The sequence below is a fragment of the Medicago truncatula genome, chromosome 3 (assembly GCF_003473485.1).
Source record: "Medicago truncatula cultivar Jemalong A17 chromosome 3, MtrunA17r5.0-ANR, whole genome shotgun sequence".
NCBI classification, from domain to species: Eukaryota; Viridiplantae; Streptophyta; class Magnoliopsida; order Fabales; family Fabaceae; genus Medicago; species Medicago truncatula.
Window position 1 is genome coordinate 27,799,831 of NC_053044.1, and position 21,465 is coordinate 27,821,295.

Genomic DNA, 21,465 nt, shown 5'->3' on the forward strand with positions numbered 1-21,465 from the left:
GCATTATTTAAACATATTAAAAATATTATTTATAAAAAAAAAATTATAGGAGTATTTTATAGTACTTTTTAAAAAAATATATATATAATTTTTAATACCGGCCGGCTCGTTAAACCCGCGGCCCGTTAGGGCCGGACTCGGGTAGTATATTTTAAGCCCGTTTTTCAACCGAGCTTTTTGGCCCGACCCAATAAAGCCCAAAGCCCGTTAGGGCCGACCCTAAATGGGCGGGGCCGCCCGTTTTGACAGCTCTAGTTTTCAATGAAAATTATCAGCTCGAGAAATTTTGAATGAAGACACATGATATTTTCTCACATTTGACACTTATTCCTTTACTTCTCAAGAAACATTGTCAAGAGGCACTTCACAAGACACACCAACAATACAATGCAATTTTACATAAGGCACTTTTCCACACACTTGGTATATCATCTACTCTGGGAGACTTGATGGAGAATGTGGTACTATGCTCTCTTAGGGTGTGTTTGGTTTGTAAAACAGTAAGTACTGGACAGACACTATAAGATAGAACAATACAACATAAGGCAGAACAGTACATGACAAATTTTTTATGGCATTGAGTAATTTGTTGTTTTATTCGATTTTTGGGGGACAAAATCCTATTTTTGTATTTTAGACAACTTGTACATGGGACAAAAAGTTGTGCTGTGGTTTGGTGAGGGACAAAAATATGAGTTTTTGTCCTGTCCCTTGCCTCCAGTTTGTCTTGTACCTGAAACAGTTTTACAAATCAAACACTGGACAACTAGAGTTGTTTTGTCCTGTCCTTCATTTTTTAGCAAATCAAACACACAAGACATGCAAACACTCGTGATTTAATTATTGCCTTACTTAAAGCTGAAGACCTCGAAACCCACACTTTTTTTTTCTTTTAACAGGTGAATCTACAATAACCCTAGAAGATGTTAGATTATTATTAGGTCTATGTGTTCGCGGGTTATCAATATTTGATAACCAATATGTAGATGTAGAATCTACCTCTGAAAGATATTGGAAGGAAGGTTCGTAATGGGAGGGATACCTTTTTTTGGATGGATCTGTGGTTGGGAGGTCAACCTTTGTGTAGGAGATTTAGGTGTCTCTTTGATTTGTTGGAGAATAAGTCGATTATGGTGGCGGTGATGTGTGTTTTGGGTTGGGAGGATGGTTGGGTAGGTTGGCATGCGGCGTAGGTTGTGGGCGTGGGAGGAGGAGATGTTTAGGGAGTGTAGGATTTTATTTCATGACATTTCTCTGCAACATGATTTTTCAGACCATTGGCAGTGGAGGATTGATCCTAGTGGTGGTGGTGGTTACTTGATATGTGGCGTGTATCAGTTGCTTACTACTTAAGAGACACACATCCATGACGTTACTACAGATTTAATGTGGCACAAACATGTTTCTTTGAAGGTTTCTATTTTTGTTTGGAGACTTATTCGGAAGGTTGCCATCAAAAGATAATTTGGCGGAGTGCGACATTATATCTCTCGAGGCTCAACATTGCGTGTCTGGGTGTGGCGGTATCGAGACTGCTCAACATTTCTTTCTTTCTTGCCCATGTTTTGGCTCTTTGTGGGGTTTAGTTTGAGTGTGGCTTATTGTATCAACGATTGGTTTGTTTCATTTACAGGATCATTTTATTCAGTTTGCTTATTCCTCAGGTGGTTCACGAGTTCGTCGTAATTTTATGCAACTTGTTTGACTTTGCTGCATGTGGGTTTTATGGAATGAAAAAATAATAGAATATTCAAGAAAAAGGAAAATATCATTTACCCGTTGTTAGAGAAAGTAAAGTTACATTCTTTTAGGTGGATGAAAGTCATTAATATCAATGTTTGTCTAAATTTTCATATGTGGTGGTCGACGTTGCTTGTTTGTTTGGGCATGAGCTAACTTTTTTTTTTTTTTTTGGTTTCTCTATGGCCTGTTTGGTTGTATAATTTTAATTCCTTTTTAGTACACCTTATGCTAATAAAAAAGCATCCTTTTTCGTAATATATTCAATTGTTTTCGTAAAATCACGGGTATTTGTATCAATTGTTTTCAATCTGAAGTAGATTGAATATATACTTTCTTTATAAATATAAAAAATTAAACAAATCCATAATTCATAAATGTAACCCGTACGTGTAGAATTATTTCTCTGCAAACAAATATGAGCCATGATGATGAAGAGATTAAAGTCTCAAAAGTAAATGGATAAAAAAATGATGAAAAATTTCTTGAGATTCTCAAATGTGACAATGACAGACCCGCACGAGAGTTCCTTCATTGGATTCTCTTTGAGATGCCGGTGTGAGCTCAGACATACTGAGAACCACAAATCTGACAAAATCATTTCACCACCTTAATAATCTCATTTATCCCTATCTTAATAATTCAGAAAAAACCAAATACACCCTTCAACTCTTTGATTTTCCACTTGGACACAAAGGTTAAAACTGTCTTGAAACATCTTTGTGACTATGTCTTCGCTACTTCCACTTGTAGATTGTCATTTGGCTCAAATCCAAAACACTACCATAAGATTTGTAGCCACTGTTCTCTAGCCACACCATGCCCCACCCCTTGTTGAAGAATATTAATCAATAATATCAAGTTTAGTCTCATGTGACCATGGCATGTCATATGTCTCATATAGTTTGATACGATTCAGAAGCAATCTTATAAATTGGAATGTCATGGTAGTATTTTTTGTGTTTGATAAAAAAAAAATTGAGGTAATCATATTCGATGCATTAATCGGTATTAAGGGGGTGTATTGGATTGGGATTTTAAAAGATTATTTTGGCAAACAAAATCCTGAAGATTTTAAAAGACTTTGTGAAATTATATTAATTTTGATGGATTTTAGAAGACTTTTTATAATGACTTTTTACAATTAGGATTTTGAAGACATGATTTTAATGGATTTTGTTGGATTTTAAAAGACTTTATGTTTCTTAAAAAAAAGACTTTATGTAATGACTTTTTACAATCAGAATTTTGAACACGTGATTTTAATGGATTTATAATACAAATTTCAATGTAAAGATTTTGAACACATGATTTTAACTTATAGACTTTTAAGATTTGGAAGTACTTTGTGAGAATTCGTAAGATATAAAATGGCTTTGCCAAATTTTAGCAAAAATTCAAAATTACAAGAGTGGATGAACAAAGATATTAAAAAATCAAAGGTTTGCATGATAAAAAAAAAATAAAAAATTAATACAATTTTTAAATTTACGATAACAATATTCATAAGATTGACTACTAATATAATTATAAAATCAAAACTTTTATTCCTTAAACAAACGTATTAACACCGATAAAATAAACATGTAAGAACACAAAAAAAAAATGTAGTAACGTGATCTTGAGTTAAAAAAAATAAAATAATGTGTTCAACGACGACAACTACTTCGTCGAGAAATAAAAACGGAGTGATCCACAGAAATCTGAAAAAAAAGATTAAAAAAAATACATGACTTAATAACAAAAGAAAAAAAACAGTGAAAGAGTTGTGTCCAGAAAAGAAAAGAAAAAAGTGAAAGATGATATCAACAGTAACATATATTTGGAGTAAAAAGAGTCTCAAGAAATCTCAGGTCTTTGTATGAGATTGTTAGGGTGTGTTTGTTTCAAGTTTACCAAATTTATTCATAGGAATAACATTCCTTGAAATATAAAGATGAGAATTTTATTCCAAGGAATTTATGAAAAATATGTTTGGTTAGCTTTATAATATTCCTAGGAACCATAAAAATAAGGATTATAATAGGTAAACTATTTATGAATTTATTCTCATCTCCATGGGAACTTTATTCCCACCATTTTTCTTGGGAAATTTTTTCTATTTCCAGAAACATTTTATCATTTTATACCCAGGAATAAAATTTAGTAAACTTGTAACAAACATAGGCATATACATTCCTATCATTTTATTCCCGGGAATCAACAATTATAACTTGAAACAAACACACCCTTAGTTTTAAAATTTTCACCTAAAAAGTCTCACAAAATCCATTATAGCAAGTAATCCATTGAAATCTATACATTTTTTAATCTTGATTGAATCCTAATTGAATACCACCGGAATTATTTCTAATCCATTGAAATCTATACATTTTCTAATCTCGATTGAAATCTATACCTTTAAGTTGTGTAAAATCTTGATTGAATACTACCGAATTTTGTTGGATTCTTTAAAAAATTTTGAAAATCCTAATTGAATACCACCGGAATTATTTCTAATCTTTTAAAATCTTGATTGAATATCTCAAGATTTTTTTATAACTAAAAAGTCTTTTAAAATTCTTCAAAATCCCAATTCAATTCATCCCCCTAAGTTTCGGTGTAAAGTCTCAAAATTTCGTTAAGACACTTGTTAAAGAAACAAATTTAAAAATGTTGTCTTAAAAAATGATGTATCGGTATTACTATTATATCAATAAGTGTTCTTAGAACATTGATTAAAGTATTAAAATAAATTTATATAAAAAAATAGTGTAATTATTGTCAAGACAAGAGTAAAAACTTGCTCAAAAAAAAAAAAAGAGTAAAAACTTGTATTTTCAAAAAAAAAGTTTATACTAATAAAAGTTTTAACAAGTATCCTGATGCAGGGATGAACCCAAGAATTTTAAGTAACGTGGGCAACACATATAATTTTGCAAAAATATAACGTGTACGTGGACATAATACTTCAAATTTTATTTAAAAGTATATATATATATATATATATATATATATATATATATATGTATGTATTATAATTGTTCTCTAAATTTTTTAAATATTTTAGATATATTGCATGATTTTTTTTTATTTTCAATGTCAATGAAAACCAACGAATTGAGAAGGAAATCAAAACTCATGATTCCTTGTGTGACAATGTGAACGTTGTTTCTATCACAAAATGAAAAATTTGAGGTTTTTAATTTTTGTTTTTTACTGAATTTGAGTTATCGTTCTAGAATTTGTTGATTTGTAAAAGTAAATATTATAATATTGATTTTTTTTTTTATAGAAAGTATTATTTAAAAACTCACATACATAAATGAGAATCTCAAATATTATAATAAATGAGTATTATTTAAAAGTATCTAGTCTAATAATTATTAATTAGATAGATTTTTTTTATTTTTTATTTTTATAATTTATAGTGCAGGACTTAATAAACTTAATTCAATTTTAAAAAAAGGAAAAAAAAATTTAATTAAATTTCACTATCATTCTCTCTTTTTGTTCCATAAAATATACATGTATTGTTTTTCTCTATTATTTGTCCTAAAGTTGTGAGGGCCAAGGTCCACATACCCTCGTATGTGGGACCATCTCCGCTTTTATGACACTCGTTAGTAAGACATTCATGTATAAATCAACTTTTACAAGTTGAAATTTGTTTCTTCTAATGCAAAATGTCAATTTTTTTTTTTTTTTGTATTCTTAGGATTTTATTAACATGATTTATATTATTTTTATGTTCAACATTAATGACTTTATTTTCCATGTTATAGAGTGTATCTCTTTTGGCTAGACTCACTCTCATTTGTATTGGATTGTATTATTTAAGTGTTTAAATATAATTTTGTCAAAAAAATATATTTAAATATAAATTGTAAAAAGGTTAAATAGGTCTTTCGTCCCTGCAAATATAAGCCATTTGAATTTTCGTCCATGAAATTACTAATCCTTCTAATCTGCAACTGCAAAAAAATTAATCATTTGAAAAATGATCCTAATTACATCTGATTTGTAACTTCAGGGACGAAAATTCAAATGACCTATATTTGCAGGGACGAAAAACTTATTTAAGCCAACCACTTTGCCCAATCATCACTTGCCACATGGGCACCACATCACTAATGACAACCCACCTCAAAAAAAAAAAAAAAACTAATTAGGACCAAAATTCAAATGATTAATATTTGCACTGGCAGATTGGAAGGATTAGTAATTTCAAAGATGAAAATTCAACTGACCTATTTACAGGGACGAAAGACCTATTTAAGCCATGGTAAAATGTAAACCAAAATTTTAACAAGAAAATGCAATTTTATATCACTCTAACACGTATATTATGTTCGGCAAAACAACAATGCCTTGTAGGCTTGTACGAAAATGGAAGTGTTCTTTTGTGAGATGACGTTGGTAGCACTATACCAATTTTGGTATTCATCCAAAAAAAAAAAATATGGTGGAATTATAACATTTCGCATTAAGGCATATATGGTGGACCCTAAATTTGACTATGGTAAACACTATAGTTGAAGAAATTATGGTTATTCAACAAAATTCAATTAAATGTTCTAGACAAACAATAGTGCCATATTATTATGATTAATCGGGTTTTGCCCTACCCACTACAAATTAAAAAAATCAAAATCTTAATTATACCTTTTCTTTGTCGCGGTGAGCTTAGCTCAGTTAATAAAGATAATAATGCAAGATTCGTGGTTCGAATCCGCTGTACCACAAAAAAAAAATACATTTTCTTTAGTTTTTTAGGCGAATGAATGTAGGGTATGTATAACATAAATTACTGTTTATTTTTTTTTTGAAGGAATAGATTAAATTAATGTTTATTGTAATTATACGACAACGTTATTGTATTTTCTCTTTCAGTATTGAAATTAATTTTTATTGTTTTTCAAACTACATTCATAAATTTTAAGGATGTTAGTGTTTAGTTGAAAACTAAAAGGAGTGTTAAAAAAAAACCTCAAGGAGCTGAACTTTTTCAAAAAAATAATATTATTTGAAATGCATAGATATTTATCATTTATGAATTCTTTATTTCTTCACATTTAATGTATGTGGGTTCGACCGCTAAACTACTTGACGAAAAAAATTATATCTATATATCTCAAATAATTTCGTCAAGTAAGCAGGGTGAAAATATGCTAAACTGAGTTAAGATTTGTGAGAGCTAAAGCTAAGGTTCTCATGTTAATAAATTCAAGGCATGAGCCAAAAAATTATTGTAAACCCTCCATAAATCAAATCAAACCTAGTTGTTGTTACAGCCTTTTCTAATCATATCAAATTGAAGATTTTAATTTGAGTTTGTCCCACCATTTTAGCACAGAGTGCAGAGTACTGTACTGCTTATGAATTAAATCTTTCTGATGTTTGAGTATGGACATAGTACTGTCTACCGTTTACATAACTAATTACAGTCATAAATATAGCATAACAAAATAAACCCAGCTAAAGCCGTCAAAATTAAAATTAATTATCATAATCATCACTAGTACAATACACTAAATGGTGGGATCCTTTCCCAGACCCTGCATATACGGGAGCTCTAGTGCACCGGATTGCCCTTTTTTAATCATCACTAGTACAATACACTAAATGGTGGGACTCTTTCCCAGACCCTACATATGCGGGAACTCTAGTGCACCGGGTTGCCCTTTTTTAATCATCACTAGTACTAGTGGTGTAATAGAGAAGTTGAACAAGAGAAAATTAAAACACAGATTTTTGCATACAAAAGGAAGTATATGACTTTGCTTTATCTCAAGGTGACTAACATACAACTTAATTAAGCTTTGTAGAGTTCAAAACCTCAAACCAAACCCATTACATTTGCACTCATCACACTTAAATATAAAGGTTAGTACATATCTTCTATAAGAAGAAAAAAAAAACAAGAAAAAAAATAAAGCTTAAAAATGTAAATTTAGTTGGATAACCACTCCATCTAAATTCAGAAACTAACAAACCCTACAAAACTACAAGTTCTTACAAAGCTAAAATTAGCATAAACTAAACAAAGGGGTAAGCTAGGTTCATGTTTGAATTGACAGTAAGAATGATAGAATTACGATGAACCACCATAATTTTGACCGAAGTTGCACCTAAAACTTCAACAAAATCACAGTATCACTGTAATTTTTTCAAACTTACCGCTCATCGAAACATACACTAAGTAAATGTTTCCTAATAACATGAAAACACACAAAAACCTAAAAAACTTCCTAAAGCATACATGTCTCCATTTCCTATGAAGACCACTTCAAAAGTATGATTTGTCATGAGCTTATTTTATATATATCATGCTATTAACATACACACAAAAACAAAACTCAAAGTGTCACCAAGAAAAAGTGCTCCAAATCAGGAGGTACAAAGAATGAAAGTGGTGACCTTCTCAAAGAACAATTTGAAACTACCCTTTGTTTCTTTGGTGCTGGAGGACATGTTGAAATCTCTGGTATCCTATATTTCTGACCTTTTGGTGTTGAACATGCACTGTTATTGTTACTGTTAGAAACATCAATTACCTCAGAAATTTCAGTCTTCTCTTCCTTTGAAGACTCCTGAGAGGTTTTTGGAAGACAGCTAGAAGGCAAAACTTTGTTGATTATCTCTTGTTTTTTGGTATGAGTACTACTTTGCTGCTGCTGCTGCTTCTTCTTGAAGTCTGTTCTTCTAGGTTGTCTTGTTCTTGTTCTTGTTGTAGCTTTTGTGGTCCTTGAGATTTTGTTTGATGCTGTTCTTCCAGAAGGGGCCATTTTTTTTTGAGACAACAAAGAGGGAAAGGTTTTGGTTTGGTTAAAAAGAACTTAGTAAAGGTTGGTATAAACTGACATTAACAAAAGCTGGTAACTTAAGAAGATTGAAACTTTTACTAAGAGAAGCAGGGTTTAACAACCAACCACAATTGGTAAGTGCTTTTTGGAATAATCAATTTTGACTCAAAAGTTATAAGGGAAGGGTTTGTTTTGTAGAGGGGTTTAGCAATGATGATTTTTTCACTAGAAATTTATATGAAACACAATAGACACAAAATATTGCTTACTTAAGACACTAAAATAGATAAACTCAAAGAGTGTGGAAGTGTGGAATAAGAATGAGGAATCTCCTAGACAAGGTTTCTTAAAAAAGACATTAAACTTATCTATGTGTTTTTTTAGCAGCCATTTGAGACTTTGAAGAAGTGTGCTACAAATTTTTGTTTTTTGAGAGGTGCAAATTCTTAATTAAATAAACCTAAGTAGTAATTGTTAATGATGATGACACTAACACTTTGAAGACAACATCATGAAAGGGATTGTTAAATGTTAAGACAAATGAAGTGGTGGGTTTTATAGACTCAATTTTAATACTTTAAGGAAATGAAAAAAATTAGAGTATGAAATATTACACTTTTATGAGCACTTTTTTAGGGGTTATTTTAAGGTTGGGAATGTCACGGGCAGCGGGCAGGGCTGCTCTTAAGAATTAAAGAGAGAGGGAGATAAGCTCATTCAAATATTGGGGACCCTATTGAACTTTTTTGATGTATGATTTATGATTACTTGAATTTTTATGGGATTTTCATCAAGTACTAAAAGCATTTAAGAGTTGTAATTAAACCGTTCAGAATCTTCCTTTCTTTTGATTTTTAATTTAATTATAAATTTTATGGGTCACACCTTACCTTCAAAAGCATTGTGGGTTACCTTACATTCAAAATTCGGTGCTACTTAATTAGGAATATTCATTTTTTAATTGTTGAAATGTTTGGTACTTTAATTATTCATTTAATATTTATGCACCACTAGAAAACTTTTATTCACAAATATTGCCACTACGTATTAGTGGTGTATTACACACAAAGACATACATGACTTGCGTGTGTTTGAAAACATGATTCTCTGCGTGTGTTATCTACTACACTTTCAGTACCAAGTTGCTACATTCCCAAACATGTAGTTAAGCTATTTAGTTTGTATGTTTTTTTATTCAAATCACGCAAAATTATGTGTTAAACAATTGTGTGCAATTTTCAATAGAATGATGTGTAAATATTTTTCACTTTTTTATTTAGAAGGTACATGGATGAGCACTAACTATATTTAAATAATAAATTGCATATCAAAGTCTAGTTATTTGGTCACATATAATTTGTTGTATTTTGGAGGATAAGGTGCCCGCTGCCCAAGGAAGCTTTAACATATTCATTATTTTTTTAATTTTATAATAGTCATGTTTATACACACTAATTTGTACTTTTTCATTGATCCTTCACAAATATTTTATTTGTGTAGCCACTAATTGATATGTTTGTCTGGTAATATTTATTTAATTTATGGGGTTGAAAAATTGGAGGGTCACAGAGTGTTTGTCTTCTAGTCCCACTGTTTTTGTTTTGTCATCTAGCCCTAAATCATAGCTTCACAATTATCAGAATGAGACTCATATAATTGTTTTTCTACTACTATTTTCTCATAGGATCCTAGGAGGGTGTTTTCTATCACCTGCATGATATTCTATTGCTCCGTTTTTCACACCAATTCATTCATGCAATGCAATAACAAATTTCATATACATGTTTATCATCAAAGAATTTTTTGAAGTAAGAAATATTGCGTACTATTTGCATTATTAATTGGATAATTACAAGTCTAAGAGCTGCTATTGGCAACTACTTAGGTTCGCAACTATCGATGATTGGAGAATAAACAAGCAAGGAAGTAGACGAATTATTGGAAGAAAAAAAAATATCAATATGGACATGGTTTGGATGGAGCATTTTTCTCATCTGATTTTGATCGATATGATTTCCGACAACTTCAAGTTTAATGGACTATCCCTATTTAGTTCATCGTATCCGTATCCAAAAGTTACTATGTGAACGAAATAGAAGTGATGATTAGCTTACCGACTTTAACATTTCTATGGATAATTTGAATGTACTTGTTTTGGATCCCTCCTCCTAATGAACTTAAAAATGAACTTCAAAAACTAATATTGGATGACATATCTGAGGTTTGCATATACCTAGGATTGTCTATTTATTAATATTGATGAGCTTTTTATAGATAAAGGTTTTAGGATTGGTGGTTTAGGACGACACTTCAGTGCCTTTGCCTTTAGTTCATTTTGATGAAAGAGAATGTTGGATGAATGATTAAAATAAATTATTAAGATAAAAAATGAACAAAGGCATCCAAAAGCACCAAAGGCAAATGCACCAAAGTGCTACCCGGTGGTTCAAGTGTCGTTTCAAAAATTCCATCAAATGATGGACCCACGTCCAAGCTTGGCGGGTTTAAAGAGAATGATGGATGGCCAACCTTTAAAATCGAATTTAAGTCTCAACTAATTTATTAGTTATTACTCATCAGCCGTCAACTATCAACCATTGATTATAAACTCTCAATCATTAATCATAAGATATAAGCTACAAGTCATCATATATATATATATATATATATATATATATATATAGTACATCTAAACATTTTTTTTTTGGAAGGAATAGTACATCAAAACATCAATCGCCGTTACATGAAATTCTTGCATAATATACTTACAACCAAGATAAAATAATGAGATACCCCTTTAATGCATGTATATCCATCTAACTCCAGATTGAACAAATATGAATACTCTCACTATTCCATGTAACTATGTAAAGAGTAGTGGCTAATTAGGATCTAATGTTCAATGGCTCATTGCGACAGTCGCTGCAAATCTAATGTTTGCTCAAACTCCAAGCAACATTGTATATGATGCACCAAACATATTCTAGTGTCAACAACAATAATCAAGACATTTAATTTAGTTCTCATTCACAAGTTTCACCCATCTTGCAGAGAGGTTTCCGTCAACAAGGTCAAGAACATGGAAAAGTATGAATGAAATACTTCATTATTATCAAATATCAAATTATCAACATTTAAATATTACTATATATCAACAATATGTCAAACATGTAATTGATTAGATAAATCATTTAAGCAATTAACAATCATCTAATTGATTGCACTCTTCAGCCAAATCAATTAAGTTTCACTTAAATATAGAGGGCAAGGTCTAATCGATTGGCGTGCCACACAAATCTCAGCAGAATAATATAAAAGAATCGTGTATCAATTCCATTTAATCATAATCAATCACTTTAGAGCCATCCCTTAAAAAAAATCACTTTATAGTCATAATCATCAAAAGTATTCGTATTTGCAAAGGCCACAAACAAGTATTCATCATTCAAATATAATCAGATTTATCAATTAATCAATTAGAACGTATTACCTAATCAATTTAGTTAAACTTAATCGATTAGATCGTTAAGTCTAATAAATTTACTTTTCAATCACGGGACCAAAAGTTTTAACTCTTGAAATCAAACATAATATTTTGTGAACATATCCAACAATTTTTTTTGAGTGAACATACTTGGATGGCTTGTAATGACTCAATTCCTACTTTATCTCTTTTGAATCATTGGAACCATGCTTTGAATGGCCTTTGTCCTCGTTGTTCATGCTTAGATGAGTCATTCCTCCATTGCATTAGCCAGAGATTGTACGACCTCCATGAATCTTTGGTATTCTATATGTATATATATATACCAAGTTCTTCAACAATATGGACCGTCGTGGTTGGAAGCTTGGACTTGCCTCGCTTGGTTCCAACACTTTCGCTGCTGGAGTATTGTGGTCTTGGAGAAATAGGAACTCTACTTTCTTCTCAAATGCTCGGATCTTAACTTATTGTCTCTCCATGGAAGCTAGAAATTTGTCTACCTCTCTGATTACTTGCTTCCATCATGCAACGATTACCATCCTTTCAGATCGATGGGTCTAATAGAACTCGTCTAATCACATCCACACAATTATCAATGTTGATGACAACTATCTTGGTAACCCTATCAGAGCAGAGGAGACTTACTACATCGTCCTTCTAGGTCATGGATTTCAGATTTTCGAGGCTACATTGTAGAAGCCACTGACATCGTTGGCTGAGCTACATGCATTCATCAGGCATTTTTGTTCACTAAAGAGATTAACTTTCAAGATGTTATTTACTTTTCGGATTATCTCTAATATGTCAACATTAATCTTAAGGAGCCAACTCCTTGATACCACAAGTATTCTACTTTGATTCAAGACATCAAGGATCATCTCAACCTTGAATTGACCACTTTCATTGCTCACATCATCTGAAAAGGTAATAATTGTGTTGACCTCTTAATAAAGTTTAAAGTTGCTTCCTTCTCAGATCTCATGATTTACACCTCTCGTTTATCAGGCTTATCATTCCTCCTAGTTAAGATGAGGGCAATTCACATCCTCATTGATCTATGCTCGAACCTTAAACTCACCAAAAATTAATGTCTTTTTTTTTTATAAATCTTGTGTTACTTTTTTTATTATTATTTTAAAACATTTTACTATAACATTTGTTTTAGGCCTCTAAACATATAGTACTGACCTTGTGTTTCGTTATACTTTTCTAGATGCTTGTAATTTAAATTGGTTGATTGTATCACTTCAACTTGAGGAAGCTTATTTTTCTTATGAGATGAATTCCCATCTCTTGGTTTTTTTTTTGTTACAAAATTTCCATCCCTTTAATCCTGCTATTTGTAACAAATATCACTATACTATGGAGCTTTCAAATTGACAAATACCACCATCATTGATCGAGGCTTTTTAGTATTACTGATTGATGATTGATTGCTAACAATAAAGGTACTAGGTATTACAGAAGAATTAACCATGTCACACATACAACACATCCGTATGAATAAATCACATGACAATAGAAATAAATAACTTTAAAATTGTAACAAGTACTGTACTACATTTTATTTCTACAACTATAAATTTTTCCCTTAATTCAGAAGGATAATCATTTGGACACCCTCCCACAAAACCATTGCATATACACGAGTTTTTTATTTACTAAAATCTTGCTAAATGTGCAAAACAAGGTACTAGTACTATAACTAAAAATTAAAAACTGCCGTATGAAAACAAAAGGTCCTTTCACTTTTTTATTTGAACCCTGTAAGAATCCGAGGGGCCTGTCCCTACAATAATAACATGATGGCTTATCGGAAAAAACAGTGATGTGTTATGACTGCTGGCTGGAACTAGAAAGGAAGAAAAAAATACACACAAAATATCCCGTGGCAGTTTCTCAGCCGTTTAGATTAATCGAACCGTAGAAACAATTTGAAACAAAATTAAAGAAAAAAGAAGTTTGTCGCACTTTATATATTTATTAGCGTCAAGACGGATACTAACATACCATTGTTTCTTGCTTTTATCGATAAAAATGATTGAAGTTGTAATTTTCATTAAAAAATCACGTTATTTAATTTTTAAAGTAGGATGTAACGGGTGAGAGAATTAAAAGTCATACAATTAGAAAAATTGTACAATTCATACGCATCATGAATTTCATGCCAAATTTTTGTAGTACGACAAGAGTAATTATGAAAAGAAGCAACTTGCATGTACTTGGAATCAATACAGACTTTGCATTGAGCACAAGATTGACTTAACATGCAACCGTCCAAAATTTCATGCCAATAAATATTTCTATAAAGTTGGATTCTCTTCTGTTATGCAGTCCTGCAGAGGAAAAATGAGTACTAGGAGTAGAAAGGAAATAACGAGAAAATGGTGATGTTAGAGTGAGGAAAGGAGATAGAAAGGAAAAAAAAATGAGATGGAAAAAGAAAAGACTCAATGCAAGAACTTTACCATCAAGTAAGCCGGGTTGGATTGGTTTTACTGGTTTGTGTTTGATCAAAAATACATATTTTATTCCTGTCAAATATAAACCAACTCAACTCGATGATTAACTGGTTGGTATGGATCGGGTCATGAGAAATGATTTTTCTGGAAATACCAAAAAAAAAAATATTTTTCAAATTGAAACACAGATCAACAAATAAAATCTTACGCTATCTTAACAAAAACCTGAAAAAAAACAATTTTTTTGAGCGGGTCACATTCACAAGCTTGGAATCATAAACTTGTTACTCGAACAAAATAATTGCAGGTTTGAATGGTTCCATAGCAACCAGTTCACGAGTGAGTTGGTTCACATGTTTAGTTAACCTTTTTTTTTTTTTTTTTTTGAAGGAATGTTTAGTTAACCTTATTCTAGGATTTCGAAAGGCACAATAAATCATCATGTGCATAGACAAATAAAACTTGGCTCAAGCCCTGTAGAGAGGATAAAATATTACTAGCACTTGATTGAATGGCTGGTTTAACCATCCACATTTCACAACTAGCTAGAATGCATGAAAATTTATTTCAGAAAGGCAGAGAGCAAGCTACTGCATTTGCCTTATCAACAAATATTCACCTCAAAACCAGATATAAACAATTTTCCTCCGTGTCTGATTTCACGGGGAAAGAGAAGAACCTGATACTTGACAACCAATAAGAAAGTTCCATATAATTCAATCTGCTCTTCACACTATCAGCACACTTAAAAAATCATAATGATCCTAAAACAGATACAGTGATAGAATATCTCCTTGAGCAAAATTGTAGCAATTATAAGATCAAGCTAAGAATTATAACATATGAAAGAGCAAATGAGAGAACCAACCGAGCAATCATCGTCCTCTTGAAATTGCATCTTCCATCTCACCATGCGTTGAAGGGAATAGCTCTATATAGCGACTCCCAAGCGTCATTCTATCCTTTGCCATGGCTGCTTTTGAATCATCAGCATTTTCAAATTCCACATAAGCCTCCCCAGATGGTCTTCCCTCTGAATTCATTACAATGTGGATCGAATCCTCCGACAACACATACTCCTTAAAGAAATCCATTATGTCATCCTTATTAGCAGAAAATGGTAATCCCCTCAGTCGCAACACTCCTGTGTGCTCAGCCGAATCTTTTCCTTCATCATATGATTTAGCTCGGGGAGCACTACGACGAGGGGAACCGCCTCGAGCATCTGAAACCTCATTTGCAATTGCCTTGTAGTATTCCTGCCTCTTACTTCTGAAAACTTCAACATATCTTCTACCTATGTTCTGCCTGTTTCTTTGAAGAGCAAAGTCAACTTGAAGAGGATATCCCAAAACACAGAAGCCTTCGCCGGAAAACTTGCCACCTTTGTGAACAAAAAGAACATCAACTATGTCTAGACCATGGAAGAACTCGGCCACATCAGTTTCAGTGCAATCAAAGGGAAGACCGCGCAGTCGAACAACAGGAAATGGTGGAGGAGGAGGTTGGCTGACATATCCATATGGAGATGGATTGTACATATAACTGGAGCCAGGGGAACCATAGAATGAAGATCCCGCGTCAACTGTCCGCTGACGTTTTGAAGCCATTTCACGCCCATCACCACCATCAGCAAATTTACTGAAATTTTCATCAATAACCAAAATTGAAGTGAATAAGCTTTATCATTATAGTCAACAAAGATGTAAGTTTAAGCACTCTAGATTGTCATTTAAAATTTCAGTAATCATTACAATCTACTCTAGAGTCTAGACATCTATTATGACAGAATAATTACAACTCATATTAACTGAGAAAGGAAAAGAATCCTGTCACAAAAATATTCAGGTTTGAAATTTGAAATAGGACAGACAATTAGATGAAAGTATATGTATGCAAAGAGTCCTTCTGCATGCTGTGCACGGTTAAATCTACTAGCAACACAAGATCGAGTCAAGAATAAAGACAAAATTATGATCATCGACAATTGGATAACGGACAAAAATAAAAGACACATTTAGAGTTATCTTCTCTTCTGTCATCCACACTGGAGAAATATGTAAGACATGTCACAAGACAAACAATTAGATTCCCTCAGAGTAGTAAGGATGGATAACAGTACATAAATCATTTTATCCACTATTCTGTAATTTGGTCAACAACTAGATAAACAGACACCAGCGCCCAATATAACATGTAATCCCTGAATAAATTGCAGTGAATAAAAAACACTAACCTATGGAAATAATAAAATTCCATAATTTTTATGGGAGTTTTGACAGTTCTTGAAACCGATTAAAACAAAAATCATTTATATCAAACATAATCATCTATATGACCAAGTCAAGTTTTAACAGGATGCATGCATGGTTAATTTCCCTTTCCTAGAGCTTGTCCTAATCAGCATAGTCACTCAACTATGCTTAATTTTTACCAACAAAAGAAAAACTATATTCTACCCAGGAACCTTATTTAAAGTGGGATCTCACTTTTATAAAACCAATAAGCTGTAAATAATAGAGAATGAAATGAATCATAATACCTTTAGTAAATGACTAGTCTCTAGAAGAAGAAATTTGAAATCAAAGGGGCACGATAGAACCCGAAAATAGCACCAGAAACTAATGGAAGACAAAACAGTTTCAGTAATTAAACAATGGTGTATATTATTTCTGAAATGAAGAGATTACAGAGGAATGAGTATTCCTACTACCCCAAGCTAAGCTCCTTCAGAGAATTTAAAATTCTGAAGTGAAAAGATTACAGAGAAATGAGTATTACTACTACCCGTAGCTGAGCTTCTTCAGAGAACAAAAATGCTCTCCGTCCATAACTAACTCGATGTCCCTCCATACAAAACCAGAGCGACAACATAGGGAACCAAGACAATGTTAATACAAAAAATAACACTTGCCCAGGAGGGTGTACCGTTCTGAATGCATTGAGCATGACAATCAAAATTCAACTTCCAAATCTTTTCAACATAGTATTAAACAAGATGACCTTTACTGAAATGACAGTGACTTAGACTTTGTTTTGGGAGTTTCGAGGAGAGGGGAGGGCTTCGGGGAGAAATATAGAGAAAATTGGAGACATCAATATATTTTTAATTTGAAGAATATAATAACAACATAGATGGAATTTGAAGAATTCATTTAAACCCTCCAAAACCATCCCCCAATACAATTTTTGAGTTCCTCCAAATGAGGGGGATTTTGTATTATGAAGAAAAATGAAAAGCCCTCCCCTCTCTGCATCCTCTATTTTTCCCACTGGATCCTTATTTTATTTCCAAAGGCCTCCCCTGCCTTCCCCTCCAAACTCGCAAACAAAGCGCAAGGGTATGTTTGGGAGTTGGATTTTGGAGGAAGAGCTTTGGAAGGCTCAGTCTATATTTTGAAATATATATTTTATATTTGAAAAAATTGAAAGAACGTGCCAAATGATAGTATAAGGGCTCAGTCTATATTTTGAAATATATATTTGATATTTTGAAAAAATTGAAAGAACATGACGAATGATGATATAACACTTGAATCACACTTAACTCATCTAAAACATTTTCTAGCATTCTTAATTTAAAAAAGAAAATAAGCTCTACCAACCAAATCCCAAACATCCCCTAAGCACATCAAACTACTAATTAGATCAAATAAATATGAAAGTAGACCAAAATGGCTCAACAGATAAAGTATACAGTAAACAGGTTTCAAAAATCAACTGTACAAACATTTTTCCATAAGTTCTTATAAGTTATCCCCTTGACAACAACACATTGAACAAATATTCATTCTAAGGCAGTGATAGTGGTAAAGAGTGTCATGAGCAGTGGCGGTGGTAGAGGATGTCTGACAACAGTTGCAGAACCTAGGAAATTATAATTTATAAGGTTGGCAATTGAAAACTGGTTTTAGTTATGAAAAACCACAAAACTGAAACTTAAAACTAATTTGGTTTTCAAAAATCTCAGAACTTAAAACTAAAAACCAACCCAAATGGGCGCAATTCAACATAGTTAGTTTGATATGACATGTAACATAACATACATTTGGATACATTTGGGCGCAATTCAACCACAATGAATTCTTCTAAGTAGCTTATGGCGGAGGGTTGCAGCAGTCTAACGAAACTAGCTTAATCTAGAATTGACAACAGTGTTGAACATGCATTTTTAAAATGTAAAGTAAAATTATGACGCTGACTTTCCATTCGTTTTCTCATGTCTTTACAACATTTTCATATACCAAACATGATCATCTATATGACAAAGTTTTGAGAGGATGCATGCATGGTAAACGTCCTTTCCTAGAGCTTGTCCTAATCAACATAATCACTCAACTTTGCTTCATTTACCAACAACAACAAAAAAAAAACTATATTCTACACAGGATCATTATTTAAAGTTGGATCTCACTTTCATAAACCAATGACCTTTAAGCAATAGAGAATGAAATGAATTGTAATTCCTTTAGTAAATGACTAATCTCTAGAAGAAGAAATTTGAAATCAAAGGGGCACGATAGAATCCGAAAGTAGTAGAAGTTAACGGAAGACAAACTGTTCAGTAATAAAACAATAGTGTGTATTATTTCTGAAATGAAGAGATTACAGGAATGAGTATGCCTACTATCCCAACCTAAGCTCCTTCGGAGAACAAAAAATCTGAAATGAAGAGATTACAGAAAATTTGAATTCCTACTGCCCATAGCTGAGCTCTTTAAGAGGACAAAAATGGTCTCCGTCCATAACTAACTCGATGATTCTCCCAGATGCCATGATATTATTTTCCCCTCCCCCCTTGATTCCACTTTCTTTCTCTCCCTATAACTAACTCTCCCTGTTTCCCCCTAAGTAGGCCCTTGACATATGGGCCTGTGTGTATAGATCAGGAACTTCTTAAGCAAAGATTATAGACAAATGTGTCCCTCCTTACAAAACCAGAGCGACAACATAGGGAACCAAGACAATGTTAATACAGAAAATGACACTCAAAATTAAAATTCCAAATCTTTTCATCATAGTATTAAACAAGATGATCTATACTGAAGCACACAACATGAAGCATAAAGGTATGTTTAGTGGTTGGGTTTTGGGGGGCTCCGTCCATACTTGAAATATGTATTCGACATTTTGAAAAAATTGAAAGAACAACATCACAAATGATAAAATAAAACTTGTATCACACTTTTCTAAAACATATTCTGGTGTCCTTAATTAAAAATAGAAAAATAAGCCCTTCCCTCCAATACCTTAAGCAATCATCATGACAGAAAGTGAATAGTTAGAAACGTATAATCATAGAAGCACACCAAACTACTAATTAGATCAAATAAATATGAAAGTAGACCAAAATGGCTCAACAGATAAACTTGACAGTAAACAAGCTGCAAAAATCAACTGTACAAACATTTTTCCATAAGCTCGTATCAGTTATCCCCTTGTTAACAACACATTGAAAAAATATGCATTCTAAAGCAAATAATTAGGAAAAAATGAATTGTGTAACCCTTTCAACTTCAAGCATTCAGCTTTTACAATATCAGAATTCAGCTTAAACAAATCACTACCTATCACTTCCAGCATCCAATTAACAGCGAATAATTGCTTTTTTATTAAAAAAAAATAAAAATCCCCTTATACAGAAACAGTTGGAATTGTATAAAAGAAACTAAACTAGAAGAGAATAGAAGCGAGTTTATAAGATCCAATCCTGAATTAAAACCCTAATTAGACGAGATTACGAATTAAACCCTAATAGAAGCGAATTACAAAAGTAAAATAAAAAAAGCCCCAATTTTGGATTAGGGAAAACAGAAAGAGAAAGGGGAAATTAGGGTTACCCTCTGTAAAGCATTGTTGTAGAAGAAATTGAAGATTGCACGAAGATGGTGAAGCAACGATGTGCTCTCTCGCAGTTGCCGGGTTACCTCTCCTACCGTTCGTACTCACTTTTTTATGTTAATTTTCCTAAAAAATTTAACTTTAATTTCATATTTCATATATGGATTTGTTTTTGTTTTTGTTTTTTTTAAATTACATTATTCTCCTTTGAAAAATTTGAATTACATTATCTTCTTTACATTTTTCAGATACTAATTAATTTACAATATACATTCTTTTCTCAGCAAAAGATATTAAAAAATAAAAGTTTTCGTGAACTTAGCTTGTAGAAACAATATATAAAATATCAAGGTCTGGAGTTCGAACCTCGACCAACGCAAAAAAAAATGTTAAAAAAAATTACAATCTATTCTTTTCAAAGAAATTTTAATTACTTTCTCCACCCTCTTCTAATCAAAATCTACCATTCCTTCACTTTTTTATTTTTAATAGTATAATAACGAAAATAAAACTCACAGGATGGTGAAATATGGTGCAAATCCTTTTTATTATAATCAAAATTGAATCATATTTTTTATATACAGTATCAGTTAACATATAGTTTAAAAAGGAATTATAAAATATGATATAATACAAAATAAATTAATTTTAAAAAATACTAATACCAATGAAATATGGGTAATAAAAAATGTACTTTGTATTATAAATCATTAAGTTAATAATAAGAAAATCAGATTTTTTTTATCATTGACATTGAAATTAAAAAGAAATGAATGAAATGTTTTTTCTTGAATGGTGGGTCAAATGCTATAAACTTCATAAAAATATTTATTTTTATAAAAATGAATTAAAATGCAGTACATAAATAATTTTTAGAGGTTGAGTTTATAATTCAAATATCTCTTAGGAGAGGGAAGTATAATTTATTTTAGGTTTTTACTTTCAAGGGAGGGAATTGTAATTCAAGTTTCTCTTAAAAGGATGGAGTCTAATTTGCTCTTTAATTTTTTCACATCCGAAGAAAGAAGTTTATAACATTTCATTTCATTTCATTAGTCGAAATGTGTTCAATACAATTTGGTATGTTAACCAAGACCTAGAAACTAACAGATAATATGACCGCCTTTGCTAATTTATGGACTGTCTTATTTGC

The 21,465-nt window shown here is 31.8% G+C and overlaps 2 protein-coding genes across 2 annotated transcripts; both read right to left on the reverse strand.

The window, feature by feature from the left end:
* Positions 1-7,470: 7,470 nt before the first annotated feature.
* On the reverse strand, positions 7,471-9,073 carry LOC11441120 (cyclin-dependent protein kinase inhibitor SMR13). The gene has a single exon (XM_003600425.4). It carries the CDS (start codon positions 8,505-8,507, stop codon positions 8,079-8,081), a length of 429 nt encoding a protein of 142 aa, XP_003600473.1. The 5' UTR covers positions 8,508-9,073; the 3' UTR covers positions 7,471-8,078.
* Positions 9,074-15,013: 5,940 nt separating this feature from the next.
* LOC11439103 (G-rich sequence factor 1) lies at positions 15,014-20,466 on the reverse strand. The gene is made up of 2 exons (XM_003600427.4): positions 20,312-20,466; positions 15,014-16,112 (listed from the first exon to the last, which is right to left on the reverse strand). Exons 1-2 carry the CDS (start codon positions 20,323-20,325, stop codon positions 15,347-15,349), a joined length of 780 nt encoding a protein of 259 aa, XP_003600475.1. The 5' UTR covers positions 20,326-20,466; the 3' UTR covers positions 15,014-15,346.
* Between the last annotated feature and the right edge of the window lie 999 nt (positions 20,467-21,465).